The sequence below is a fragment of the Polistes canadensis genome, unplaced genomic scaffold (assembly GCF_001313835.1).
Source record: "Polistes canadensis isolate GaletaPanama2010 unplaced genomic scaffold, ASM131383v1 scaffold_284, whole genome shotgun sequence".
Taxonomy (NCBI): domain Eukaryota; kingdom Metazoa; phylum Arthropoda; class Insecta; order Hymenoptera; family Vespidae; genus Polistes; species Polistes canadensis.
Genome location: NW_014569831.1, coordinates 82,212 through 104,302, shown reverse-complemented (window position 1 = coordinate 104,302; position 22,091 = coordinate 82,212). Strand labels below are relative to the sequence as shown.

General features: G+C 29.4%; 1 protein-coding gene across 9 annotated transcripts in view; it reads right to left on the bottom strand.

Moving 5' to 3' along the window:
- Window positions 1–22,091, bottom strand: part of LOC106791073 (serine/threonine-protein phosphatase 2B catalytic subunit 2-like) — a 141,345-nt gene that overhangs the window by 48,866 nt on the left and 70,388 nt on the right. For all 9 annotated transcript variants that reach the window (XM_014756436.1, XM_014756438.1, XM_014756441.1 and 6 more), the window contains exon 3: window positions 8,146–8,270. In XM_014756436.1, coding sequence (XP_014611922.1) covers window positions 8,146–8,270 — 125 coding nt within the window. The remainder of the gene's footprint in view (window positions 1–8,145; window positions 8,271–22,091) is intronic.

The following is a 22,091-nucleotide window of genomic DNA, read 5'->3' as shown; positions in this document are numbered from 1 at the left end:
ACGCACCTCATTTAAAGTATGATAATAAATTCGTTTGTTAGATATACGAGACAGTTTTGTATACACGTTAAGACCATTAGCTAAGGTGGATGATAGTTTCTTAGACGAAAATAAATGTGATAGACGACAAACGTCAAAGAATTTCGTCGTGTTGTTAGATTTGTTTTTTTTTTTCTTTTCTTCTTTATATATCTTTACAAAAATTATATATTTTACATTTATTATTGCATAATTTATATATAATATAATTTTTTTTATAAAAATATAATTTATATATAATATATTTTGCAATATATATTGCATTAATTATATATTTTGCAAAAATTTAAAAACATAATATATAATAAAATGCAAAGAGATAGACAAAGATACAATAACAGAGAATATGTGAAATAATGGTCACCTCTCTGTGTGTGTATGTGTTTGGCACAAGAATATATTTATATTCAAGAATGATTTTCAGTTTGAAATAAAAAAAAACAGTAACTATTATAACAGTAGCAGCAGCAGCATTAATAGCAATATGTGATGGTGTAGGGGTAGAGGTAGGTAACAACAGTTGCAATTGCAAGAAAACAGGAAAGAGGAATTCGAGAGCAGAGATGCACACACACACCGCAATGCGCAATTGCGCAAAACATTGCGGGCTTGAATTAAATGTCCCGTGATAGCCACATGACTTCTCACGAGCTAGTGAGCTGTGTTGGCATAAGAGAGAAAGTAAAATAAAAAAAAAAAGGGATAAACATATATATATATATATACGCGTGAGAGAAAAAGTAGGAGGGAGTGAAAGAGAAAAGGAGAATAGAGAGAGAGAGAGAGAGAAAATAAAAGAGCCAACACGTTGACGTGACACGGAAAGAATGAATTACAAATAAATATGTATGTGTGTATGAGAAAGAGAGAGAGAGAGAGAGAGAGAGAGAGAGAGAGAGAGAGAGAGAGAGAGAGAGAGAGAGACAGAGAGACAGAAAACACGAATATGTTTCTCACTTATTTTCTCCTATCTCTTTCTGTTTATGCGTAACCCGATTTCCAAGCTTTCGAACACAAATAAAAAAGAGAAAAAAAATGGGTAAAAAAGAGAAAAAGTGAGAGAGAGAGGGAGAAACAGACAGATTCTCATACGAGAGTATACACAGTCGAGTTCATTTTTCGTTACGTCGGAGCGAAGATATATATACCTATATGTGCATACGTTGCATGAAAATCAATGCAAATGGTACACATGTACGAAACCAGTTCAGCAATCGTGCCAAAATTACAAAACTGGAGTAGATGGGTGGGTGTGGTGGTTTGGTAGGGGTTACACGTAATGCGAAAAATCACGAAGAATATTCTATTTGTTTTACGCGTCACATAAAGAATATTTAATGCTCTTTTTTTTTTTTTTTCTAATTATAATGTATTATAAACAAAATTATTCTTTCGAGTTTCGATTATTATCGGCGAAGGGGTGGGGGAGGAGGGGGGAGAGTGCAGGGTGGATCGGGTGGCTGCAATTAAAAGTAAAAATAAAAAAGAGAAGGAAGATGGATGGCGGCTTTGAATTTCAATCCGGATGAATGAAAATTTAAACTCCGGGATTAACTTGCAATCGTTGTAATTTTCTTTTTTCCGTTTGATATTATTTTTCTTACTTATTCTCAAAAGCGAACAATTTAAATTAAAATTTCTCGACGACTTTTCAGAGAACAAACTTGTTATACTTTTTTTTTACTATGCTTCCTTTTTACTTAACAATAAGCTTAATTAATGATATAATCTATGACTAATTATGGAATAGAAAAATGATTGAAAATATGAAAAAGGAGTTGAATATTTTATATATATAATATATCAATGTTCGTATAGAGACAAGAGGATCGTGCGAAAAGTTGACTGTACTCGTCGAAAGAATCGATACGAAATGCGGCCCATCTTTTATTCATAGCAATGTGTACGCTAGCGATACCAGCTCGAACCAACGTTGGTTGTTGGTGTCGTGGATATTAATGCAAGAAGTGCAGGCGTGCATGCGTGCGTGCGTGCTTGGACATATACACGCACACATATACGTTACCACCACAAAGAACATACTCCATCACAATTAGGTCGCAATCATTGAAAGCATATGGCACGCGTTCCTACGTATGTAACCCGGACAATACCACAATACCGTATCCGGAGAGAAATCATATATCCGTTATTGTGTTGGTCACGCAAACGATAATTACCCTATGAAACTTTATTTTCGATTTTCAACTTAGGTACATTAAAATAATTATTTTCATTTTATATTAATATTATGTTGTTTCATATATTATATGTGAAATGTGTATTAAATTGCTATTAAGTCTATTTTTTATTTATAATATATATATATATATATATGCATGAGTGGGTTGACATGTTTTAAGTTTATTTTTTTCGAAAATGTTCGGAAAACTGTGTCAAAAAAATAAATGTTATTACTTTAAGCAAAATCTTTATTTTAATCTCTCTTATGATAAAATAAATATTTTCTCTAATCGTTATCTTCAAAATTATTTGAATAACTTTAAATTTCTTGGTGTTTCTTTCTTTTTTTTTTTTTTTTTTTTTTTTTTTTGAGACAGAAATTATATTCTACATTTACATGTTAACAGTTAGAGATTTCAAATAAGAGAAACACCCTAACCCCCTCCTATATATAAGAAAGTTTAACTTTAAAACTGTGTTATATGAAAATGAATAAATACATATCTTAAAAGTGGCATAAAAAATTACTCAATTCAGACGATTAAGAATCCTTTGCGGAACGTGTTTCTCCCTCCCCCCCCCCGCCGCCCTCCATCTTCCCACCACCATCACCACCAAGCCCCCCTCGTTCTTCCCATTTAATTTTATAAACGAATTAAATCAAAGATAAAGAACAAAATTGTTAAGAAAGGGAGGCGAAAGGTAAGAAAGGGGGCGGTGGAGTGGGGGTGGGGGGGGTTCAAAAGGCGAATTGTTCGGTTGGTTGGGGTTTGAAGGAAATACAAATGGAACGGTTCGTTAGCGTACAGATGGAAAAGGGTAGAGAAAGGAAAATGAAAAGGAAGTTTTGCATAGTTACGACTCCATTGCATTAAATGGCTTTCTTGTTTCTCAGCGAATAAGCTCGTACGATCAAAAAAGAAAAAGAGAGAGAAAGAGAGATAGAGAGAGAGAGAGAGAGAGAGAGAGAGAGAGAGAGAAGAATAAAGACGAAGAAAAAAAAAAATCTACAGTTAGGTATGAGAGAAATTATGCCGGCTTATGTCGGTTTTGTAAGAAGACTTTGAACATGATTTTCGATCGAAATAAAACGACAACTAAAAAAATGTATGCAATATATTCGGTATAATAGGAGATAAAAATAAAATGAAAATATATTATTTTTATCTTTATATTTTTATATATTATTATTTATGTGAAAAAGATAAGTAGTATTCGTGCTAACGACCGACAACACGAATTTGATCATAGTTAGGTTTAGAAGAATAGGTAGATACATAACTATAGAAATGTATATACTTAAGTATATAGATATGTAAGTAGGTAAAGGCAGGATGCATAATACTTCAACTTACATCTAATTTATTGTCTTGGCAAGACAACAGTGCTTTATGTCTTTTGCTACTTGCGAGACGTGCAATTCCACATATATGTAATACTTATATACATATATATACTACATAGTTTTTGAATTTCGAAGAGATTGTTCGCAATGCCAAATATTTTACGATTTCTCTCTTTCTTTCTATTTTTCATATTAAACAAATGCACTTTGATATCACATTTACATACAATATATTTACAAAACTAATCAATAAGAAGTACTATCTAAAATAGTTCGTTACTTACTGGTTGTATTTAAAAAAAAAAAAAAAGAAAACAAGAAGAAAAGATGCATTGATCTTGAACAAATTTACAAATTGTGGTATCACACTTCGATATTTTGACAAGAATAATAAAATCGAATTGTAACCATTTTGTCCGCTTAAAAAATGCTATATATAGACAATTATTTAAAAATATTTTATATTTTTCTTTTTTTTTTTTAAATGCGACCACCACACAGAAGGGGTAATTTTATATAGTAGGTTTTTTTTTATTAACTTATCAGAGCCCAGTATATTTAATTTTTCTTATCATTATTGTTCTCCTTAGGTTCTTAGTAATTATACAAAAACTCGATTGAACCTAATTATCCTTCAAAGAATCTACGTCCTTGTTATTCGTTTGCATGGGAAACCCTTTATAAATGTTCCTTTGAAAAATCAATCAAGCGAAAAACAATCTTTCCCTTTAACGTTCTATAATTATTATAGCAACATATTCTCATCTCACTCTCTCTCTCTCTCTACCTCGCTATCTCTCCTTTCTTCTCTTTATCTCTGGTCTTCGTGTTTCTTGAGATTTAGTTTGAAATTTGTTCAATTATCGCATGACCTCGCTACTTCCCGAAGGAATAATGCCAAAATGTTTTCCCAAGATATATATTTTTCTCTCTCTCTCTCTCTCTCTCACTAACTTTATTTCTATAATCGGATTATATTCTGCCGCAGTATACTTTGTGTATCGGTTAATGGTACGATAACGACGACATAAATTGTCAAAATTATCGAACGTAACGTATCATACGTTTTTTTTTTTTTTTTTTTTAATGCCTTTTAACCATAACAAATGAACTTTTGAAACGTTACGCGATATCAGATTTTTTTTCTTATAAATTAAATCGATGGCATGGACTCACATAAGTTTTTCGGTGATCTTAAATATCAATTACTTTTTTTTTTTTTTACCCTTCCTCAAGAAGACTTTTCAAGCTCGCAGTCTTCTTCTTCTTCTTCTTCTTCTGGCTTTATAAAATCGATTTTATTAGCCTACAAAACTTTCCTCACTCTTTAAATTATTTTACAAATCGTATTTTAAAAACAAAGAAAAAAAGAAAAAGCATTTTAAATTGCAAATAAAATTAAAATTAAAAAAAAAAAAAGAAAATACGAAATGACCTAAATAAAAACCCTTTAAAACTATCCCTGTCCAATGATAAAACTATTTCAACCTCCTCCTCTTCTTTCTCCTCCCAGACTATATAAACAGAATCAATTAAATTGGTTTTCACGTTAATTGCAAGAAAAATAATCGCCTGGGGAAACTTTAAATGGATGGCAAACTAAAAAGAAAAAAAAAAAGAAAAAAAAGAAGAAGACGATAAAGGGACGGGGAAGAACACGGATCAAACGATTTTCGTTCGGTCAATTTCGAAAGCAGCAATGGTTGCCAAGCGTTAGTATCCAACTAACAATTCTATCTATGTATATATATATATATATATTACTTCTACATAGTAAACTCATCCTACGAATCAACCGAATCCCCTTCATAGGTTTTCGATAGTCTTCGTGTCGCAAAATAGGAGACCGATGAGATTTTAGCTTGCACACGTAAGAACATAGTAAACGTAAGTGGGTGTAGGAAGGGGGGAGGAAAAGGGGGAAGGGACGCTAGTGTAGGGAACGAACATGGGTGGGATATACAGAAAGCATTTTGGTCTCAGGAGAAATCGTTCGAGCATATTGCAGATAGAATATCGATCTTCTGGAAAGATCAACTTTATTCTCTATCTATCTATCTATCTATCTATCTATCTATCTTTCTCTCTCTTTTCGTCTCAAATACGTTATTTCATTTGTTTTTATTTCTGTCGTTTTTATAATTATTTCTATACGTTACCGTTTTAATATATTATATTATTTTGTTAAATTATGAAATAATAATAATGCAGAATTGCATGCATTAATGAAGTTATATATGAATTCATAAAATAAGAGCGAACAATTAAATTATTAGATTGTATAGAATCAACAAGACTAATAAAACATTTTGTTTTCCGAAAGTATGGAAAAAGATGAGAACGGATTAATACGTATGGATTTATTTTATTTTTTTATTCTCACGATTTTACGAAGGAAATTTAATTTAATCGTTTAAATCGATAGAGAAATTCTATCTCGAGATTAGATCATTCTCGCATGGAAGACTATAAAATGAAAATGTATACATATTTTCTATCCTTGATTTTATAATAATGTATGTATGTAGTAGTGTATAAGCAAGTACTGAAACGAAAATTATTTGGTTTTCTTATATTTTGGAATTTAATTTCAATCTTATATTTTAATTAACACTCGTTCATTTCAAATTCATATTTTATTGACAAATTAATTGAGGAATTCTATAGTATTCTATAGTATGCAATTCTACTTTATTTTACGAATTAACGAATTTCACAAATTAACAGCAATATATATATATATATTTTCTTTCTCGAATATAAATAAACCACCCCCTCCTTTCTCCCTTTCTTAATCTCAAATACATTATTTTTGTATGTATCTACATTTCGATATAAGAAAAGACAAAATCTTTTAAGATGATTATCGGATATATAACGCCTATGAGAATACGATAAAGATGAGGTGAGAAGAGGAATATGAAAAGTGGGAGATTAAAAAATCGTACAAAGACAATGAGAGACCGGTATTCTTTTTTTCTTTTCTTTTCTCCCATAAGAACAACGACTATCGTTATTTCTTTCTCTCTTTACTGGTAACTTTTAGCAAGGTACATAAGAGAGGTGGATAATTGGTAATTAGTCGAGTGGAAGGCTAATTAGAGAAGCCGATAATTAAGTGTCCCGTAAGGAGGAGAAGGAGGAGGAGGAGGAGGAGGAGGAGTAGTCTCAAAGATTCCATCTCTCTCTTTCTATCTTTTTTTCTACCTTTATCTCTTGTTCACTTTATTCACCGGACATTTGTCTTATCTTTCGCTAACATTGATATTAATTACGATTAAAATTACGTATGTAAGTACACAATACACGATTAATTCATTTAATCTCAATAATTAATTCATATTATTGCAGGAATAAAAATAAAACGGGGAATGAAATGGAAGTTGAAAGTAAACGTTTATGTTATTTTTTTTTTTTTCTTATTTTCTTTTTTTCTTCTTCTTCTTCTTCTATTTTTATCTCTTTATCCCTTTCTCCATATTTATTCCTCGGACAATTGTTTCTAACTATTTCCTTTTTTTTCTTTCGTTGCTTTTAATCGTGATTAAACTACTTACAAATGATAAGTAAGCAGCATTTCGCAATAATTTTCTCAAATACATTTTACATACGATTGAAACAATACAATTAAAAGTAGATAATAAAAGAGGATAAACATTTATTAAATTGATATTTCATATTTCACGTGGAAAATAATCAATTGAGTAGCTTATGTAAAATATTATTGGGTTGTTTCGTGAAGTATACTTGTTACAATTTGATACAGAACACCATAGCATAATTTAGATTCAATAAGGGCGCTGAGAATCGTAAAAATTTGAGCATTCCAATATCTTTTCTTTTTTTCTCTCTCTCTCTCTCTCTCTCTCTTTCTTCATCTATCTATCCTATTTTTTTCTTAATCTTTTAATCTTTTCACATTTCGAACATAAATTAACTAGAGATAAAACAGTACAAGATTAATTGTACAAGTAGCAAGTAGGACAAGTTGTCGCGTTGATACACCGATGCCAAAATACTACTACAAATATTCGTATTACATTACTACTACTACTACTACTACTACTATTACTCGTATAAGAAAATCTTGAAGAATTTCTTCCGGAGAAATAGAAAAAGCAAGGTTAATATCTAACGTAAATCAAGCTTGTTAGAAAACTTTGTTCGTTCGGTCGGGAAGTAATATACGCGTGAAAGTGTTTGTTGGCGCCAACAGATATGGTTGTGAGACTATTAATCGATGACTGTGACATTGTCGCGTAACTATGCCACCGTCATCTTTTTGTAATACAATATTATTTATACATCTGCCTAATCTAAGAAGAAGAAAGAAAAAGAAAAAAGATAAATTTGAAAATTGAGATCGTTTTGTTTTTTTTTCCTTTTTTTTTTTTCTTGTTCAATTAAAAATGACACACACGTGCATATTTATAACGGTGTATGTAATAATATTATCTGAAGAAAAAAATCTGCGTGAAAAATAAAAAACAAAGAGGAAAATAAATATTTAGATGAAAGAAAGAAGAGAAGAAGAAAAAAAAAATATGATATAGAGATAATCTTAAAAAGGTATTCACCTCGATACTAAAATAACCCCTGTCGACGTAGTCTCCAAGGAAGAGGTACTTCGTCGAGGAGGGTGGTCCACCCACCTCGAATAATTTCATCAGATCGTAAAACTGTCCGTGAATATCTCCGCATACTGTAACAGAATAAGAAAATAGGAAATAAGAATTATTCATCGTAAATGAATATAATTTTTAAAAACAACATTTTTCTTTTATTTTTTTTTTTTTTTCATATATATATATATTATCAATTCGTATGAATGTTTTTTTATTTGTCTATATGTTTTTTTTTTCCTTCCCATTTTTCCGTAGAAATAAATTAGCCAACTCCTTATAGGCATATAATACACGCGTGTATTTACACGATACACGGTGTGAAAAGAGAAGAGAAAACATTAGTCGGATAAATAAAACACGCGCTTTTTCCGTTTTGTTTTTTTTTTTTTTTTCTTTCTTGTAGGGGGGAAAAAAAGAAAAAAGAAAAGGAAAGTAAACTCACAATTGCCCCTGTGAAAATATATTTTACATTGTTTTATTTGTTTTTTTTATTTGATAGGAACAAATGGACCGCTCTATAAATATTTTTATCTCATCGCATTCCCGCATGCCGAAACGGAAAGAGGAAGAAGAAATTTATCAGATAGGAAGACCACTTTGTTTTTTTTATTTTGTTTTCTATATATATGTATATATTTTTTCTCCTCTTCTCTTCTCTCTTTTTTTTTTTTTTTGTAGAAACAAATTAGCTACCCTATAAATACCACGGTTTTTTTTCTCTTTCTTTTAAAGCAGCCCTTAACTAAAGAATATTTTACGAGTAAGATGTGAAAGAGATAGGACACGCGAGCTAAAAACGATTACTCTTTCTCTCTCTCTCTCTCTCTCTCTCTCTCTCTCTCTCTCTCTCTCTCTCTCTTTAACGTTTAAAATGATAAGAAATCTCTTTCTCTTCTTCGATTAATTTAAATAAATGAATTTTAATTACGCACACACGTATACAGAATTTTTTACGTATATACACATATTAAACACACAACACGATTGATGATACGTTTTATACAAATTTATTTCTATTTACGAGAAATGTTTTATTTAATTATGATGAAAAAATAATTTTCGTACTTTGGGAAAATTTTGATAATGTTGCTAATGAAATATATGCAATTTTTTTACATATATATATATATATACGTAGAATATAATTTTTGTACGTAAATATGTGTGTGTGTGAATATTTGGATAAATATGTAGCGATATTTATTCTACTAATTAATATAATGGTGATTCTATTTAAATCTAAATAATTTGAAGACAAAAAAAGAAATTGACTAGAAACGACTTTAGAATTTTCTTTGAAGACATTTTCGGTAACAGGTAAAATCAAGGGACGTAATTAACTGAGCACTATTAATGGACATGATGTTGTATCAGCTATACGCGCTTTGCTAGTTCATGAGTGTTCATAAACTTGTTTGTGAAATGTTTCAGAGTTGGAACTACATTTTCGAAAGCAAGAAAGAGAGCGAGAGAGAGAGAGAGAGAGAGAGAGAGAGAAAGATAGATAGATAGATAGATAGATAGATAGATAGATAGATGAATAGATAAAGAGAGAGAGAGAGAGAGAGAGAGAGAGGTCAATCGTTAAAGTTTAAGTTTACAAAAGTTGATACGTTGTTGGAAATTCGAAACATGGCAGACTAGTTATAATAATTTCTCTGAATCAAACGATCCTTCCTTTTGCAACCATAAATTATAAACAATCTTATCCTATAGGAGTTAAATATTATTTGCTTATTATAATTTCAATGCTTTCTCGCGAAACGAAAAACGCGAATGTGTTTTTATTTAATAATATATAAAATTATTACATACACAAACGTGAAAAGAAATAATATAAATATACTATATAAATATATACCTAATATATATATAATTATTCTAACAATAATTATCTTACCGATCCAAATCAATATTATACAAAATTATCTAGAATAGAAATAACTTCGGATTTAATAAATCAACTATTAGTATTTAATGAAAAATCGGCTTGCAAAAAGTAATGTCAAATAAAAATTAACGATAGACAAAGAAAAATTACGCGTTAAAGATTTCCTGTGCGTGAATTAGAATTGAAATTCAGCAATGACGGTGAAGGAAGATTTGTGGTCGAACAAAGCAGATTATTACGTGGGAAAATAGTAGTTTGGTTAAGAGAACATTTTCTCTTATGTATTTAACATGTTTATATACATGTATATGCATACATACGTAACGTATGTTTCTCTCGTTTTGCGAAATGATGAAGGAGTATGTAAGAGGAAGTAAGTGAAACAGAGAGAAACAGAGAGAAACAGAGTGAGTGAGTGAGTGAGAGAGAGAGAGATAGAGATACAATTACTGAAAGACCCAAACACATGCATACAAGCAAACTATACCAAATCGGTTGTGCTACGAGTCATCCTAATTGAATGCCAATCTCTAATTCTCTTGAAATGTCCTAGCAATCCGTTCTAAGGCTCACGAGGAGGATTCTTATTGGCTAATTCCTTCGTATTCCTAATTGTAATCTCTCTATCTCCATATCCACTTGTACCTTTGTATTTCTTGAGTTCCTGTCTGTCTATCCTATTTATTTATCTATCACTATCTAATTTGGTAGATGCCTTTTTATCAAAGATAACTATACTAAACCATTATCGATATATACGAGACACACGTCAACGATTATACGTGAGAAGAATAATTAACTAACCGTAATTAATAACCATTTATAACACTATGCCATCATAGTGTTCGTAGATAAGTTTACACGAATGCGTATAATATTGTATTTATATAACGCATGTGTATATTATATTCGAATGCTCACTGATTTTATATTTTATTTTCTAACAAATTTCTTCAAATTTATCTGACTCTCGTCTTCTTTCATAACTGTGAAATTTAATTTACCACAGCATGAATGAAATACGCGTAGGTACATATATTCAAGTGTAAATTTATACGTTATATTTGTAATATTAAAAAAGGGTCTCTAATTTTCTAAAGAATTTTATAAATATATAAGAGAAGTACGCGCGTACGAAGAACGTTTATTCATTTATATTCGATGAATCTAATAATATTCAGAAGAATTTCTATTTATTTCGAAATTTTTTGATTAAAAAAAAAAAGAAAGAAAGAAAAAAAAGGATAAACTAGTTAAATAATTCGAAGAGGAAAGAAAAAAAAAACTAATGAAGGATTTTAGAATTTTTATACACGAAGAAAATTGAATTTCTATCTCGGCTTTTTAAATAATAAATCTATCTTTTTTATATATATATATTAAATGCAGAAAAATCGTTGAACGTGAAACTTGCCGTGTCAGCTGAAACTCGCAAAAAAATTTAACGTGTTTCGATTTTTCAAATAGAATTGCTCTTATTGCTTTTGAAAAAAGCAGGAAAAGATGCGTCGCAAATTCCGCGGCTCGTTTCTATTTTGCTTTTTTCTACATTTTTCTTCTTTTTCTAACAATATATGGTATCGATCACAAGAGAAAGAGAGAGAGAGAGAGAGAGAGAAAATCAAGACTAAACTCTATTGATAAATAATAATAATAATATTCTAATTGTTAAGTATATATTTATGTTTCGAAATTAAAAAATATGTTTTTTTTTTTTTTTCGTTTAAAATTTCTTTCTGGAAAAGAAAGGAAAACCAAAAATAGAAAGAAAAATTAATGTCCGTGCAAGAGGAACGTTTTCTTTTAACTTGTGCAAACTACTTAATGACTTTTATTAAATGAATATTTAAAAATCGTGTTGATTTTCGGGTGCCCAGAGTTTACACAAGGTTTAGAGAGAAAATTAAGAAGAATAAGAATGAAAAATTCCTTTTATTTATTTTGTTCCCTATCTCTCTCTCTTTCTGATATTAGATTCAAGAGAACACCTACTACTTCATGGTTTGTGTTGGAATGGAAAAAAAAAAATCATAGAAAAAAGGAATAGAGGAGAGGATTGGCTCGAAAAAGAATTCATACAAAATACTTGAAAATAGTAATAAACATAAGCTAAGTTCTTTCCTGAACTTCATTATTCTTCAATGCTATGCATATAAACCATTACGTGGTGGTTAATCGAAAACGACAATGGAAATTGATTTCTTAAAAGAAGTCACGTTTCCATGGAATATTTTTCCTATGAAAAATTTTTTTTTTCCCATTTTGAAGGAAAATTCGAAAATTCACGGAATTCACGGAAACGAAGGTTGGTTTCCAGTTACTCGAAAGTATACTGTACTCATTTACAAATGTATGCAAATGTACTTCTACACTACTATATACATATATATATTGTTATAGTATTATTCAAACGTTTGTTAGATAGAGAGTAATGCATATTTCTGAGTATTTCAAGTAAAACGTGTATAACACAATGGTGAATATCTTAGAAAATTTTCACGAAATACTGAATACGTCGTCGAAATTGTCGTTGAATTATTGTCGCATATACTTACATATGTGTAAGTACGAAATCTCGTCTAACATTGTTTCATAAATATATATATATATTATAATACATGCAAGATATATTCCGTAAGAATGTATTCGTTCTCGAAAACTTTAAGAAAGATGCATTGTCTTTTCTTTTCTTTTCATTTTTTCTTTCTTTCTTTCATGTTTTTGATCTTTCACATATTTCAGATCTCATCATTTGTAATCTAGCTTAAAACTTTTTAATGTACGATTTAATGATACTACTACGTTATTTTCTAATTTTTTTTTGTTTGTTTGTTTTATATTATACATCATTACATTTATATTTATGATATAATATTTTATACTTATATTTGATATATATATATAAATGGAAGAGATGTGTCTTTCGAAACTCGTGAAAGGAAGCGCAGCATAAAAATGCACTCGGTTGCCGGCGTAAATCGATCCGAGTGACGTTTACGCGAGTACGAAAGAGAAAATAAACATTGCAGCTTTTTGGCTGATGTTAAGTAATGTCCCCCGAGAGGAGAGAAACATGACGACGGTGACGATGACGATGACGATGATAGTAGCAACTCATAAAAGATTTTATAGAGACAACGTTTCAACGTTTCAACGATTCAACGTAAAGAAAAAAGTAAAAGAAATATTAAAAGTTCGAGATAATATGTATTATAATACGCGTTTATTGAAAATGATTAAAAATCGTTTTATAATCTTTCGATTGATAAAAATGCCACAACAATTTAATGAAAAATCAATTAACAATAAACAACAACAACAAAAAGTAGATTATAAAGAAATAAATAAATGTAATAAAATACACAATTGAACATAATGTATCGATTAATTTTATTTGAAAATATAAATTATTAAATTTCTTATGTTACAATATTAAGTTTTATTTTTGTTTTCTTAAATTTTTATAGAAATTTATTATACTCGAAAAATCGTGTTCGTTACGTTTCAGTCATTTCATTTTATTAACAATACAATATTTATTTGATCAGTAATAAATTATCAGTTATAAATCATAAATTATAATCAGTCAATTTTTCCCCTTCCGTATTTCACTAATTGTTATAAACAAAAACAGTGGTTCCCAAACAGAATAATTGCGATTTTTGTTTCAGGTATACCGTGAAATATTACAAAAATTACATTATTTTCATTCTATTTTCGACTTCTTATTTGTGTAAAGTTGGATTTTCGATAATTAAGATAATAAAATCTAATAATTATCGATCGAAAATCAATCTGAAAAAGGAAATGAAGGATAGTTGTGTTCCAACGAAATTCAACGATTTGAGGAAATTTGCAGCAACCACAACAGGGCCCCCAACCATCTAATTAATTATTATAATACTTCAATCACAATTATTCACTTACATGTTTTTGTTTTCATCAATGATCTAAAATGCGTTTGATGTTTTTTTTTTTTCTATCCAATTCCCTTACATAAAATGTTTCAATCATTTGCATAGTGTAGAATTTCGTTAGAATTTGACATAATAATCCTGGTACTCGGCAAAGGTAAATCGAAAAAAGTTTGGGAACCAAAAGTGTATTAAAATAAATATAAGTACATGGCAAATAATATTATATAATACAAAATAAATATATAATTACTTTGTTCTTCGAAGAACAATAACGTTTGAATTTACAAAGACGTTTACATTCATTTTCCATTTTATTTTTTTTATAAAATTTTCAAAATAAATAATATACGTTAAAAAGAAGAAACATACAATAAAAAATGTTAGAAAAATAATCAGAAAATAATATTCGATGATCATTCCATTTAATCTTTCCTTATCGTTATTCCTCTCCAAGTCCATTTTAATATTTCCCTTTTTGGTCAACACTGATCACGTCTGCGTTGATCCACGTAGAGCGATTACAAATTGCACCGAGTCAGAATTTTCGAGTCAAACTGACGTCGAAGATATAATTAATAAAGAAGCCTGTCTGTACGAACCAATTTCGTTCGTTGATTTTTTCGGGGGAGGAGAGAAATTGGAATCGAACCAATTCTTTTCAGTCAAAACTTTGTTCCTGTTTCTTTTTTACGTAGAATATGTTGCCGTTATTAAATATGCAGGTTCCTATTTGAAGAGAAAGAAAAAATAAAAAAAAAAAAAAAAAAAGCAACAAAATAACATACTTGATTTTGAAAATAATCTTAAGACCTTTTTACTAAAAATCAAAACACACATATTATACAAATAATTATTTAATATTCTATACTATTTTTTATTAAAATCAGACCCCATTTCTTTTTTGTCCGAGTAATATAATTTTTGGAAAAGTTGAAAACTTGTCATTGCCATACTTTCAATACGTTTATATATATATATATATATATATATTATTGACACAAGAAAATAAATTAATGCGAACAATTGAGCACGCTTATGTTGCAAAATCTAGGCCAGGATGTGCACCGAGGTATTCTCGTGTTCTCGTAATAGTTTCATATAAATTGTATTGCAATGGTCAACAATTTACGATTGAAAGGGATGGGAGATGGTGGATGGGTGGGGTGGGGGTGGAGGTGGGGTGGTAACAACGGAACGGAATAGAATGGATACGTTCATCGTCGTAAAGCTTTAGTGGTTTTAACTCTCGTAACTTTTACGGAAACCATAGAACTTTATTAAGATATTCCATCCGCGTAGAAATGTATAAGAAAAAAAAAAAGAATAAGAATAAAAATAAAAATAAAAATAAAAAAAATAGAGAGAGAGAGAGAGAGAGAGAGAGAGAGAGAGAGAGAGAAAGCAAGCGAAAAGAAAACGCGAAGAGGAAAAAAAGGGGTGTGGAAAGGGGGTTATGATGGGAAATGGGGGGAGTGGTAAGAGGTATGAAGAAATCTTTCCCCCACCATCTCCCCCTCTCCCTATAACCATCCTAAGCACGATGGTGCAGTTAACCTATATTCTCTTCTCGATCGCATAGTCAACTTTAAACTCTTCTAGAATCGCGTTTTTTCGCGAATAAACCAACGAATTTACGATATCCCTTAACAGCCATCGTGAATATACGTGGTTTTTTTTCCCCCCTCCCCCCACTATATACAGGGTTTCAGAGCTTTTTTTTATACTTATATTAACGACACTTTCTGGAATTCCTTGAACAATCAGTTCGTTCTTTTATAATTAATTCATTAATTCTCTCTTTCTCTTTCTCATTTGTAACAAGCAATTTATTTTAATTCGACATTACGATTATCATTTTATTTTCTATCCCATACAAAACATCTTTATCTTTTTTTGTACCAACCTTCAACGTTAACACAAAAATTAGTTTATTTCTATCGCGCAGGAACATTTGAGATTAACTTATTTTCCTTTCTTATACACACACATACACACACACACACACACACACACACACACACACATCGTGCAAATGTATGTGTATAATATCAATCTCTTACTTTTTCTTTTTTTTATTTCTTTCTTTGATTCCTTTTCTTTTCAATTTTTCTTTGACATAAGAATATATATGTATGTCCCCACATGACCTTAGGATACCATAAATTTACAACCCCATGACTCCTCTTAGTTTTGACAGTTCGCTTTTCTTCGACGTTACCAATCAAAATGGTTAACGGCATTGTTAGACCAAATGGGAAAGTGTTCGATTCTTTTTCTCACAACTTTTCCTATAGATACTATTTCTCTGTCTTACTTTTTTATTCATATAGATATCATTCCCATTGGTAAATCTTTTGAGAAAAAGAGAAAGAGAAAGAGAAAGAAAGACACGATGAAAATTTAAGTGACGTACGAAAGATGTCATAAAAATCCTATCAATCCGGTCATAAATACTTTTGTTTTATCCAACATCCTACACTTCCATTTTATGATTTGCATTATTTATACGATATGTATGGATATATTTTTTATAGCTCTCTCTCCTTCTCTCTCTCTCTCTCTCTCCCCCTCTCTCTCTCTCATAAATAAGAAAAATAAAAAAGAAAGGGGATCATTGTTGTAACTTATTCGAATGACTTAAGTCACGTATTTGTTCTTTCTACTTTTTTTTATATATATATATTACACATTTTATATTACCAACGAATTTCTTCGACGAGCATTAATTCAAATTAATATATTAATGTTACATTAATTATACATTTGTTTGAACTAATGCGATATATATTAAAATGATATTTTTTTTCAAACCTTTAATTATAAATCATTTATATGATTAGTCTCTAGCGTGATTAAAAGTTGAATACGTCATAAATGAAATAACGATAAGGTTAATTAATGTTCGTTGATATTCGTATATCAAAAAAATAATATCGCGCGTGCGGGCAAGCGAGTTACCATAAACAAACAAACACACAAACATATATGAACACGCGCACGCACGAAGTAAAAAGATATATTCTCGAAAAATAGGAAACGTTTTTATCGGGTTCCGACCGGAAAAGGAATTATCATAAACTGTTGGTAAAACCACTGGCAAGGAATTTAAATTTACGAATGGGATACGACTGTTACATAACTATGCTGATTTTATGTTGCCAACTTTACGTTCATGAAACAACCGTTTTGTAATGGAAAAAGATTCCTATAAAATCTTGACTTTAAGTGCCTCGTTTCTTCCTTCCTTTTTATATGATGCATTTTGCGAGAACAACACGGGAAGAGATATGATACAAAAAAAAAAAAAAAAGGTAAAAAAATTCATACAAATATTCAAGTTAATAAATAAAACAATCGTTGCGTTATATGAATGAAATCAACGTTTTGATTGGCCGTGTAATTTAATCGAAATCAATGATAAGATTAAAAAAAAAAAAAAACAAAAAAAAAAGAAGAAGAAAATGAAATAGCAATGGTTAATACGATTTAACGATCACACGAATCTTGAAATAAATTAAAAAAAAAAAAAGAAAAATGATTTAGACCGAAAGCTAATAAAAATTTCAAAAATAAATCTATTAATAAAAAATTTCTTACAATCGTGCGTATATATTAAATTTGATTGCGAACGCGAGGTAAAACAAACGGGTAAAATTAAATATTCGATAAACAATCTAGTATAACTGAACATGAAATATGTATTAACTTGAACAAAATAAAGAACACACACACACACACTCACGCACATATTAGCAACGAGATACGCGTTAAATTACGAAGTAGAGTATTTCTCTTTTTTTTTTTTTTTTTTTTTTTTTTTTTTTTTTTTTCACGTTTCAACTAAATTCGAGAAAAAGATGATCATTGATATATCGGGAACGCTAAAAGTAAGAAAAAAAGAAAAAGAAAAGAAAATAAAAGAAAAAGAAAGAAGAAAAAGGGATCACCGTGTGCTAGTATACCTTGATCGTGTTTCCCTCCTTTGATTTTACGTGTGTAACTTACGTGTGTGAGGAGGGAAACTAACTCATATACGCAATCACGCACGCGAGTGTATATTTAATTAAAAGAGGGTCGCGAACTCTTGCCAGAGAGTAACGAACCTGAACTACCCGATTCGATGTGCTTCTTTATTCTCCCCCTTCTTCTTCTTCTACTTTTTTTTTCTCTCTTTTCTTTTTCTACCTCTTTATCCTTTTTTTTTTTTATCCAGCGATATGCTAGAACAAATCCTGATTGGAAAAGTACATTTAGAGAGAAAGAGAAGAATAAAAAATAAAAAGAAAAAAAAGTGATAGACTTGGGATTATATTTTTATTTTATAACGTTTGAAATGTTAATATCATAAAATTCTTTTGAAATATATATATATGCGGAATATAGGAGAGGGTGGATTGAAAAGAGAGTTTCAACGAAAAAAAATACTTAAGTCTGCTATTTTTTTTTTCTTTTTTAATAAACAAAAGTGAATTCGACCCGACAACAAAATTATTTTTAATTTGGATATATATATATATATATATATATTGTAATAAAATTCTATGTAACAATATGCGTTTGTATTATTATCTCAATTGTGAAATGACACACGAGTTATTTGATCATGTCGTTTAAATTGAAATATATCACCTTGAAATATTGCACCCTACAAGAAAGAGAAAATAAAAAGAGATAGAAACACACTCTAATGGGATTTAGATTTAATTTTATTCTTTCACGTTTCAAATTGTAATAAAATTGTCGTAATATGTGAAAGATATGTCTCACAGTGTATATTTTATGACAACAATACAATACATTTTTTAAGTATTATATTCTCATTTATATATATATATGGGGAAGAAATTGTGTGTGTGTGTGTGTATTTATGTGTTGAGTTCAGAAACGATCTAGTAAGATATTTCATTGTACGAAATCCATGAAGTTGAGGAAAAGCAATTCTCATGGCGTGAAACTGTTTCGCACATTTCTCTGGAGGATCATCCGTGAAACCTTTTCGTTTCGAACCAACGGCAAAGAAAGTAACTGATACGAGAGAGAATTAAACTAAAAAGATAAAACAGAAGTAAAGAAAAATCATGAAAACCTTGGAAATTGTTACTATTGTATTAAACATTCGGAATATAGAATTTATATATAAATTGTTAAATATTATTCTTAATTTGTTTTCTCTATAATAATATATNATATTTATATAAACTTAATATTATGTTGATATATAAACTGTCCTTATATTATTAATTGTTTCTACGAGAAAAAAAAAAGAAATTAGATCAAATGAAAATACGGTTGTCAAAAGTTTCCATATTATTTCTAATCAAATAAGCATATATATACGCTTACATACAAAATTTATTTATTATTCTTTTTTTATCCTCCCATAAATGTACGGGGTTCAACAATTAAAAAGTTTCTATTAGCGTGGGGTAAGGTCACGATCGGTATCGTGCATCGTTTTATCGTTGAAGGAAAAAAAGAAAAAAAATGAGGAAAAAAATAATGTTTCGAATGTAGCCATTATCATAAAAATGATAAAACGCGAGCAACAACGCTTCGAGGTTAAGGGATAATCACGCGATCGTTACAATATATAATATGTATTTTATGTTAACCATACAAAGGGGAGTTATTTATTTTACATTGAAAAAAATAATAAGATAAAATGTATTATATGAAATATAATGTTAGAAAATTCGATACGAAAACGAAAATTTTAATATTACATCTTATTTTAATAATACCAATCATTTTATTATTATTATTATGTACACATATTATTATATTTTTTTCTTCTATTTATCATATTATGCTATATTATTATTATTATTATTATACCGTTAATTAAATTAATAAAATATTTAGGTAGTAATTGCGTACATACACGCACATATTTAACGATACAACTCACGCACCAGAAGCATGTGAAAAACTTTTCTTCGTGATGGATCAAATTTTTTTTTTCTTTTTTTTTTCGTTATTTTCTTTTCCTCAACTTCTCTCAAACTTATTTTTCTTTTCGAGCACGTTCACTACCGAAGCATTCGTTAACTTTTACATTGTTACATTTTCGTTAAATTGTTACAAAATTGTACGGTTTAAAAGATAGTCAGGTTCTACTTAAATGATATAGAATATATATAAAGGAAAAATCTATAAACGAATTGAACAAAAAATGTATAGTAAGGACAAATTATATTTTAAAATTATTATGAAAATTATGAGAATAGGATATAAATTGAACTTTTTTTTCGTTTTTCGAAAAGAATAAAATTATTAAATAATAAATTCTCTTTCGGTATGTGGTAAAAGATTTAAAAAAAGGAAAAAAAAATAAAAAGTAAATTCGAATACATACGCACATAGTAATGTAACTGTGCACTTATGTGATAGATACGATATACGATACAATAAAAATAAATATAAAAAATGCGTGACAAGGGATGAATATAAAAAATCCATTATATAAAAATCCTTAGTCTGGCTAAGCACGTATAACTTATGTTAGAAGAAACGTATACGATGATAAAATGCATAGAACGAAAGGACACACCCTAAGTACGCCACGAGAATATAAAAATAGGTGTGTCGAAGGATGAACGAATCATTCTGATAAAAAAAAAAAAAATAATATTATATATGACATAGGTGTATGTGTGTAATGTGTTACCGGTGTCTACTATCGTATACTTATTGTTAGTCAAGGTCACCGAGATACATCAATTGCAACGTTTGCATTCGTAGAAGGGGGAGAAAAAAAAAATTTATTCATTCGTTGTTATTATTTTTATCGTATAAAAAATAAAAGTTGAATGTTTCTATAAAAAATATTACGCCCACGTAATATTACTACTACTATTGTTGTTTTATTTCTTTTTCTTTTTCTTTTTTATTTTCTATTTCTAGTTGTTATTATTGTTTTTGTTTGTTTGTTTGAAAATTTTGTTATTATCGGAAACAAAAGTGCAAAATGTGCACGCACATTTATCACATATTTTCTTTTAAAACTAAATATAACAAATTCTCGTACCACGATCGGTTTATTTTCTTTCTTTTCTATATTTCTACACACTACAAATAATATTTTTTGGTTTATTATTAGAAAAAACATAGATGCACACTTTCGCGTGTTTTATATTTGATAATATATATATATATATATAACAAGCTCGCACACTGTACTCGTATTTATTTATTTTTTATTCCTCCTCTATCAGCTATCCCGTGTTTTAATATATTTTTTTATTCGCAAAAAAAAAAAACAAAAAAGAGAGAGAAAATAAAGAAATACAAAAAAAAAAATACTTTCGCGTATTTTATTCAGGCCCCACCTTCTCCCAAAAAGAAATATGATATTTTATAATTTAAAGGGCGGGGGGAGGGGGGAAACAAAGTTCTTATCAAAGGTGATCGTGAAAAAAAAAGAAAAAGAAATAAAACACCGAGTCGGTCGGTGTACGCGTTTGACATAAGATAAAAATCTCTTCTGTCGAGTGAAACTCGACATAAAATGGAAAAGAGAAGGAAAGAGGAAAAAAAAGAAAGAAAAAAAAAAAAAGAAGGGGGACTCGTAAGGTTAATGAAAGTGGGGGGGCATCTAATATAAAAGAATTGCGATTTGATGTAGAAAAAATTCGTGTTAAATTCTCATAGGAAAACGAATCGACATGGGACATTTATATTATACAAGTATAATACATCTCTTTCTATCTATATATATATATATATATATATATATGAATTTATATACTCGTATATGAATGTAGAACATACACGTGAGTTGCGTTATTCGCGAAGGAATACAGAAAACCCTTCGAGTAGAACGCGTTAACTCGCTCTGTGACGCATTCGAAGCAATGAGTGGCACTTATCCGTAGAAAACTAGACTCTCCCTTGAGAAACACGTATGTATAACAAGAACTACTAGTTCAATACATGTACACGAATATAACGAAAGTCGGCTAAACTTTTCTTCCATATCCCGGGCTTGTAATAAAATAAAAACTGAAATGTGTGTTGGTAAATGAGAAAAAGAGAAAAATAAAATATATAAAAAATAAAATAAATTATTAAAAAATTAAAAAAAAAAAAAA